Here is an 8,875-nt window from a genome sequence, read left to right as displayed (position 1 = left end):
CGCAACTTTTCTGGAACGATGTTGACATATTCACACACACAACACGCCGACCGAGGCGGGGACGGCGGCGTTTCACGGCAAAAAGCCCTTTTGAGTTCCCCCAAACACCTTTTTATAAGTCTGAAGTCTGTCCCCCTCCACCCGACCTGTCGGAACCACGCCTACGCCGCCACACAATTGGTCTGAAAGCGTCAAAGAGCCAATCAAACGGAGCGCTGCAGCTCGCGACGCGCAACACATCCACACTGCATGAAGCCCCGTGGGCCACAGAGGCGCTAGGAAAATCACGGAGCTGGGACCTTACCGCCTCTCTCTCTCTTTCTCTTTCTCTTTCCCTCTTTCTCTCTCTCTCTCTCGCTCTCTGCGCCCTGGCCGTCAGCGGACTCCTTTTGCTGTGTACTCCTCTGAAATGTGTGTGTGCGCCCGAAAGGGAGAGGAGGAGGAGAAGAAGGAATGAAGTGTGTGTGCGCGCGTGTGTGTGTGTGAGAAAGAGAGAGGGCTGCATGTCCGGAGCAAGTAAAGGCAGAGAAAGGGGGGATTATTCGGCGCTATCCAAATATTTCAACACGTCGCCCTTCGCCGCGCAGGACTGAAGCCAATAAGAGGGAACCCATTTTAACAGGAATGCCGATATTGTAAACAGCAGCAGAGGAGAAAGAATGCGCCGCGGTCAATGAGATAACTCAGCCCTGGTGGTTTAATTCGACTCATGTCCGAACGCGCGGCGACAAAACAGAAAAGGTGTCCGATGCGCGTCAAGCCTCCGAGGGAAAGTCGGCGTCGCGGCGCTCCTGAAGATTAATGGAGGTCATTTTTACATTTTACTCCTCAGACTTTTGATGGAAACTCCACGCAGGACTGCAGAGATCTGCCCACAAGTCGCGAAAAATACTGGATGTCGGTTGCTGCCGTGCTGAAGGAGGAGTTCTGATTTTCTTTTTCTTTCTTTCTTGTTTTTTTAAATTTTGACTCAACTTGTTGCTCTCGTACACAGAGTCCAGTGTTGCTATTTTGTTTTGTTGTGTTTTGTTTTTGAAATCCACCCAGTCGTCTGTATTTGCTGCCTGCACTTGGATGAACTTCCTGATGAGAGATCCAGTCATACAAGGATCAAGTATGGCATATCATCCGTTTATACCTCACCGGGGTCCGGAATTTGCCATGAGTGCAATGCTGGGTCACCAGCCCCCTTTTTTCCCGGCCCTGGCTCTCCCGCCCAGCGGCTCCTTGTCTCTGCCGGGCGCCCTGGGGAAGCCGATCATGGACCAGCTGATGGGAGCCACCGACACCGGCCTGCACTTCTCCTCGCTGGGACACCAGGCTGCGGCCGCCCACCTCAGGCCTCTAAAGACTCTGGAGCCCGAGGAGGAGGTGGAGGACGACCCCAAAGTTCACCTGGAAGCCAAGGAGCTTTGGGAACTCTTCCACAAGAAGGGCACGGAGATGGTGATTACAAAATCCGGAAGGTGAATTATTTTTTTAAGCATTCCAATAAAAGTCATTTACATACACTCGTGGTTGAAGAATCGTTTTAGCCACGCTGTTTTTATAGATCTGTAACTATTTTAATCTTCCTACGAGTCTAACTTGTAACAATTTAACTCACAGAAATGCCTCTCAAATTGTATCCACATGTGCTCTTCGTAGCACACTAAAAAATTAAAGCCCAACCCAAACCGTCAAGTCTCTTAAAGCTATTTTATGCTGATTACCAGGAGATAAAAAGGGACTGAATTTATGAATGAAGTGTGACATTTTGTTGTGCTCATAACCAGCATCTTTTTTAAGTGAGCAGTCTGTGGTCAGCCCTTCAAATATCTCTTTAATTTTGACAAATATAATAATGAAAATAAAACCCACTCTTACCATAGCCTTAAATTTTAGAGATTGAGCAGCAAAAAATGGCGGAATGTATCTCCTTCTTACACATTTTATCAGAACTTAATATGTTTAAAGTTAACTTTTTGTGCTTCAAGCTCATATCGTTGTCGTCATCGTGGCTGTGACAGAATGTGGAGATGCGTGTGTGTGTGTGGGTGTGTGTGTGTGTGAGAGAGAGAGCCTTCAAAGGCAATAAAAATCAAAACAGCATTCCTGTAGCACGCTGTTTGAGGTGGCTTGTGAAGAAAGAATGGATTTATTTGGACTTTTAACGCACGTTCAGCAGACTTTTTAGCATATTAAAAAAAAATTAACTAATAGCACATGTGAAATTTGCTCAAATGAAGCGTGCTAAATGAATGCCTTATCCTATGAGTGGATAGTTTACCTAAATCTCTGTGTTTTCCCGTTTTCTTTTGTTTTTTAATTGAATCTCCAGGCGGATGTTCCCTCCGTTCAAAGTGAGGTGCACGGGTCTGGACAAAAAGGCCAAGTACATTCTCCTGATGGATATAGTTGCAGCCGACGACTGCAGGTACAAGTTTCACAACTCCCGCTGGATGGTGGCGGGAAAGGCCGACCCCGAAATGCCAAAGAGGATGTACATTCACCCGGACAGTCCCGCGACCGGAGAGCAGTGGATGTCAAAGGTCGTCAATTTCCACAAACTCAAGCTGACAAACAACATCTCCGACAAGCATGGATTTGTAAGTTCCAGTAATGTATGTCCATTTTCCTATTTATCAACTTTCAATCTCAATCAAAATTGTGTTTTAATTGTGTGTTTTAATCGCCCAACACATAAGCTGTGCTTTCAATTTTGTTTTAATTACAAAAACTACAATTCGAAAATGTCATTACGCTGGCATATGTTCTAATCCCATAATTGCATTTTTAGTTATGAGCTTAACAGAAGCCAGTGCAGATTTATTCTGTCATGTTTTTTGCTAAATAATTTCCAAGCTAATGCTCACACTTTGACAGAATGAGGAATGCAAATAAAATTCTAATTTTCTTATTTTTTGGTTATTACTTTTAGTTCTAATTTAGCTTTTTTGCGGATGTGTGTGTGTGTGTGTGCGCGCGTGTGTGTGTTGCAGACCATTCTTAACTCGATGCACAAATATCAGCCCCGGTTTCACATCGTGAGGGCGAATGATATCCTCAAACTGCCGTACAGCACCTTCAGGACGTATGTTTTCCCTGAAACGGACTTCATCGCAGTGACTGCCTATCAAAACGACAAGGTGAGCGCAATTATTGCTCAAAGGGCAAGGGGGTTTTAGATCTGTTTTATTTCCTGGAAATTTGACCCGTGTGTGTGTGTGTGTGCATATGTGTGTGTTAGTGTCCATTTCCCTTGTCAAACGCGTTTTCTTTCATGCTGCAGCACCATTTTGTTGTCATAAAATATGAAAGACGCCGTATTTGTTTGAGTGGTGCTGCTGCTGGTGGTGTGTGTGAGACAGAGTGTGTGTGTGTTTCGGTGGGGAGGGTGATGATGTTGCCAGTGCTTGTGGTAGGAAAACGAAAAGTCATAATTCTGAGGAATGTTATACAGGTTATCTTTCATTTATTCAATCACGTGGAAAGGATTTGGCACAGACTCAGACCCCTTCTCGATGTCTTTGTGTGTATGTGTGTACGTTTGTGTGTGCGTGTGTGTGTGTGTGCAACTAAAGGGGCTGGGGGTTGGAAAAAAAATTAGGGGGAAAAAAGGGAGAGCTGTGAGGTTAAAGGGAGAAATGGGGGGGGAAGAAGGGAGGAGCATTTTTTGGAAACATTTTATCCTCAAAAATAAAATAAAAAAATATTCAGAATGAGCACTTTAAGAAGAAAAATAATAATGTAATGATATTTTAACACTTTGATTTAATTATCAGCTCATGTTTGCGGTAGTTGCGAGAGAACGTTTGTGAAAAGTTACAGTGGGGAAGAGTGCACAGGGAGCCTGTTGGTTGGTGCGTTTTGCGCATTTTTGCGCATTTTTGTTGTTTTGTTTAACCTAATCAATATATTTCCTGCGTCATTCTTGCCTGTGAAGGAACATAAATTAAATTATGTAAACATTGACGTATTTTAGAGATTTATTTTACAATCTTACTTTTCTTTTTTTTTCAGATAACACAGTTAAAAATCGACCATAACCCTTTTGCCAAAGGATTCCGTGATACCGGCAATGGGAGACGGGAAAAGAGGTAAGCCAGAGAGGAAATATGTTCTGGTTAGAAAAGGGGGGAGAACTTAAGATCTTTTACATAGAGACTAAGGGTGATCATGCTGGATTAAACCTGAGCCTAAATTTCCACATTAACCCCCCAGGGAGTCCGTTTTGTCCCACTTTCGATTTAAATACACTAATTCATACAAGCATCGCCTAAAAATAAGTTTCCGTGTCTTTTGTCGTGGTGCTGACGTTGTTTCTGGCCTGAGTTCTTTGCCTGCCACCTATAATAACCTGGACACATGTGTTCCTCAGGAAACAGCTGGCTCTGCAATCCATGCGCTCCTACGAGGAGCAGCAGAAGAAGGAAAACGGCGCTTCAGACGACTCCTCCGGCGAGCAGGCCTCCTTTAAGTGCTTCGGCCAGGCCTCCTCCCCCGCCGTGTCCACAGTGGGCCCCCCACACCTGAAAGGTATATAGAGAGAGAGCGGCAGACCCCACCGTTAGTCACAGCTTTCATCACAAGTCATAAAATTAGCATAATGGGACGTTATGTAGTGTTTACAAAGCAGAAAAACTTTGTGATTTGGGCCTTTTTAAGCTTAGAAAATTGAGGGTTTTTCTCTCTTCAGCGCCTCTCTAATTAAAATGAGCAATAAACATGGTGGAAATATATATATTCCCAGTAACTGATGACACTAATCAGTTTTGACATGATATCAGAGCGCTTCTAATGGTTTTAGAGCAATTTGCGAAAATACATTAAAACGGCTTTTTAGTGTTCTTGGAAATAATCAATGTTTAACTCACTTAGTGCTTCATATGGGTCAGCAGTGCTTCATATTGGTCACCAGTGTGCATTCATTGTGCGCATTTATTTATCCCCCCACCCCCTCTGAGGGTCACCAGTGTGCAGAACTGATACTCTTCCTCCTCCTCCTCCTCCTCCTCCTCATAGATTTCTGCGACAGCGACGAGGACAGCGACGACGAGAGCAAAGATGGACACAACAAAGACGGTCCGGACTCCAGCAAGATCTCCACCACCACAGGGGACGGGAAGAACCACGAGGCCAGCCCGGCTAAGGGCCATTCCTTCAGCTGCAATGACTCCGCCGGCAGGATGCGCGACGGCGGCCCGAGGACTGAGAAAAGCCAGGCGGACTCGCGGCAGAGTCCCATCACCGTCATCTCCAGCACCACGCGCTCCGGGGAAGACCTGAAGAGCCCGAGCCTGGACCAGTCCAAGACGGACGAATGTAGCAGGTCTATAAGCAAGGACGGCTTCCTGCCTTTGACTGTTCAGACTGACAGCGCGCACATGGGCCACAACCACTTGCATAACTTTGGGTTTCCGCCGGGCCTAACGGGACAGCAGTTTTTCAATCACCTCGGGAGCGCGCACCCGTTTCTGTTGCACCCGGGTCAGTTCAACATGGGGGGCGCGTTCTCCAACATGGCCGCGGGCATGGGACCCCTGCTGGCAGCGGTGTCCTCGGGAGGGGTGAGCACCATGGACACGAGCAGCATGGCATCCCCTCCGCAGAGCCTGACGGGGGCGCCGGGCCTTCCGTTTCATCTGCAGCAACATGTCTTGGCATCACAGGTAAAACCTGCTTTCTTTTGGCGAGGCCTGTTTGGAGCTCCCCTAAAGCACGTACTGTAATGGCACTGCAGAGAGAGAAACGTATGTTCTGACCTTATATATCAGACGTAAAGTTCATGAGGTGACGTTTGCTCGCGCTCTTTTTGCGTTTGGTTGAAATAAGTTGCAACGCGGAGCAAATTTAAACTTGATCTGATTCTTAGAAACCAGCTTTGTCTGGCTTTTTCTTTGCAAGTCTTGCAATAATTTGTTTTAGAAAGGCCTAAGTTAGAGAAACACAACAGCTTGAAGTGTTATGTGCTCATTAAGTTCGTCTTGTAGAGCTTAGTGTATTAAAATACTTCGGTGGCTTAGAGAAGGGTATACGAAAGTATGTTTTAAAGGGCAATAAATGTGTCTTCCCCCCCCCCCCCAACTCTTGTCGAAACAAGTGTTATAGCTGCAGCTTCTCTCGTTTGATGGCAGCAACAGGGATCAGGGATCAGTATTTGCATTACAAATTCTTGAGCAAGCAGCAAGAGTTGTTTGTTTATCTGGTAGGTGGCAAATCGTTTGCTGCAGGGGGGGTTTGCTTGGACCAGATTTGTGAAAACAATAAAAACCACTTAGAGAAAAGTATATTTAAAACTATATATCCTATCCCTTTGAAGCGTTATGACTACTTTAAAGGCAACAGTTGGTGTGTTTTCCTCCGGATTATTCCAGTTTGGGTGCGTTTTAGCGCACAGAGCTGACTCGGTTTCTGTGTTCCTCCACAGGGCATCGCCATGTCTCCGTTTGGCAGTTTGTTCCCTTATCCCTACACCTACATGGCAGCAGCCGCGGCCGCCTCCTCCTCGGTGCACCGACACCCCTTCCTGAACGCAGTGCGCCCCCGACTCAGGTACAGCCCGTACTCCCTCCCCATGACGGTACCGGACAGCACCCTGCTCACCACCGCCGTGCCCTCCATGGCCGGCGGCGGGGAGCTGAAGGCGGACGGCCTGGTCCCGGCCAGCCCCGTGTCCGCCGTCACCCTGGACTCCACCTCGGAGGTGACCAGCCACTCGTCCGCCATCTCGTCGGGCTCCGTGTCCGCGTCCCCCAAGACTTGCGCGGAGAAGGACTCGGCCAACGAGCTGCAGAGCATCCAGCGCCTTGTCAGTGGGCTGGACTCGAACCAGGACAGGCCGAGGAGCGGCTCCCCTTAGTGAGAGCAGCAGATCTGCTCTGTTGTTGCTGTCATTTAACGTGATGAAGACTTTGGTAAGAGGAGGACGCGCTGACAGAATCATGCAGGTTTTTTATTATTATTATTATTAAAATAAAAGCTAAAAACGTGAACTTTTTAGTTTCTGAAATGCACTTTGTTTAACTCACATCTTTTTACCTTTCTTTTCTCCTTTTTTTTAAATTAAACAAACCTTTTTTTTCCTCCTCTGTCATTTGAATACCGTACAAGTATTGAAACTGAACCGCTGGCATGGGTGTGACTTCTACACAGATTTCAGAAAAGTTGCTGCTGTGTCCTGATGTCTCCTGTTGTTGAACACGAGGAGAAGCAAACCTAAAGAAAAGCTTAAATAAAAAAAGATGCACTCTGAATCGAATTGGACTCACCTGAATTCGCTCTGGTTTGACCTACCTTTCAAAGACTGCTGTATTTTGTTGTTGCTACGAATTAACCGATTGTTCAATTGTTGCATGGCCTTTAAAAAAAACTAAAAATCCAATGTTTCTTTTTTTGTTAACACTAAAATGTAAAACTTAAAATATAGAGAAATAAATTACTCATTTTATTCTTTTCTAAATTAGGTTTTCAGTTTTAAAAAATTAGTTTTTCTTGTTATTTGGAAACAAAAAAGCAAACAAAAAAAAACAATGGCTGGTGCTCCGGGAGGGAATCTGAGGCGCAAAGTTAGTGGGATTTTAGGCCAAAAGGGAAGCAGAAATTAAAAGTAAATATTGAAAACTATGGAAGGTAGTATTGATTGATGTAAATAAGGATATATAAAAATATTTATGTAATTATTTGATATTGTTATTGCGTGTAAATACGACGGAGTAGTTTGTTTCTAGAGATTTGTTCTTAATTTATTCTCGATATACCTATGTAAAAATAGTTTGTGGACTATTAAGCTTTTTTTGCCATCTGCATTTATATTCCCTTTAAAATATGGACTCTATCCTTTTAATTCCCAAATATCCCGCAGTTATTCACACTCATGGTGCCATTGTATTTTCACTCGTCCTTGTGTGTGAAGTGCTACTGTTTCAATGAAAAAGGCGACGACGCACTGCACCCATGGCTGGAAAAAGTAAAAAAAAAGAAAAAAAAAGAAAAGAAAGACAGAAAAACAACTTTTTTTAATTATTTTTGAGACGTGTTGTTGAAGTGTGACAAAGTGGATTTTTATTTTTCTCCCTGTTTTCAAATTGCGAACTTGATCGTAAAAAGTGCCGCATTCTCAAAAAAAATATGAAGGGTTTTTTCTCTCTCTCTCTCTCTTTCTCTTTCTCTTTATTTTTGGTCGTGTTACTTAAGTTGTCTGTGGGTTTTATGTTGTATTGGAGTTTTGTCTAGTTTACAACATTGACATTGTGTTTTTGAAAGTTTCAATAAAAACATTGAAATGCTGTTTGTCGGTGTGCGCATCGCTCTATGAAGCCGGCCGAAGCTAGGGGGGTAAAAATACACAAGAAGTCGTCTAACTTAGGAATTAAAAGAAAGGTTTTTGCACAAGTCGGGCGTAAACGCTGCCATGTTTGGTCTTATAATTTGGGAAGATTTTAAAAAAGCCTGTTGTGGAAATTTTTATTCAACAACGACATAAATACGTGATACACGAGGAGCTAAAATAACATTTAACCTTGTGAGGATAGCTTTGAGATATAGTTCCTAACCCTTCAAATAAAACAATAATATATATATATAGATTGCCAATATTCGGTTTATGATTAGAGCAAATGAGGTGTGTAAACTCAAAATGGCATTCTAGAAAATTAAATATGCAACCTCTAGACGTTTTGTGTAAAAAAATACATTTAATGCAAGTCGAAAACTGCTTTTATTCTTTTCTCTTTTCAACATGTGAAAATATGGGTTCCAACGCTTTTGCTGCAAAGAGACCGCATAAACAGGCCTCACATGAATATGACACCGCTGACATCCTATAGTTAGTCCACCGCAGAAGTGTTACTTTGAGACAAGAGTGGAGGGAGGGGAAAAAAAAGAGACATGATTA

At 44.1% G+C, this 8,875-nt stretch overlaps 1 protein-coding gene and 1 long non-coding RNA gene across 3 annotated transcripts in view; one reads left to right on the top strand and one right to left on the bottom strand.

Annotated features, from left to right (window-relative positions):
• LOC119617663 overlaps window positions 1–239 on the bottom strand; it is a 49,550-nt gene extending 49,311 nt beyond the window's left edge. Inside the window, exon 1 of the long non-coding RNA XR_005234019.1 lies at window positions 109–239. This is a non-coding gene — a long non-coding RNA (uncharacterized LOC119617663). The remainder of the gene's footprint in view (window positions 1–108) is intronic.
• Window positions 240–277: 38 nt separating this feature from the next.
• On the top strand, window positions 278–8,271 carry tbx3a (T-box transcription factor 3a). Of its 2 annotated transcripts, none has more exons than XM_017407914.3 (7): window positions 278–1,466; window positions 2,321–2,588; window positions 2,982–3,128; window positions 4,003–4,079; window positions 4,361–4,518; window positions 5,005–5,651; window positions 6,410–8,271. In XM_017407914.3, exons 1-7 carry the CDS (start codon window positions 1,075–1,077, stop codon window positions 6,839–6,841), a joined length of 2,121 nt encoding a protein of 706 aa, XP_017263403.1. In that variant the 5' UTR covers window positions 278–1,074; the 3' UTR covers window positions 6,842–8,271. The 2 variants fall into 2 exon arrangements, with proteins under 2 accessions (XP_017263403.1, XP_017263402.1); XM_017407913.3 differs by having other exon boundaries at window positions 279–1,466; window positions 2,321–2,603.
• Window positions 8,272–8,875: the final 604 nt, after the last annotated feature.

Source organism: Kryptolebias marmoratus, linkage group LG14 (assembly GCF_001649575.2).
Source record: "Kryptolebias marmoratus isolate JLee-2015 linkage group LG14, ASM164957v2, whole genome shotgun sequence".
NCBI lineage: Eukaryota > Metazoa > Chordata > Actinopteri > Cyprinodontiformes > Rivulidae > Kryptolebias > Kryptolebias marmoratus.
The sequence above is the reverse complement of the archived record's forward strand: the minus strand, read 5'-3'. Positions and strand labels throughout refer to the sequence as shown.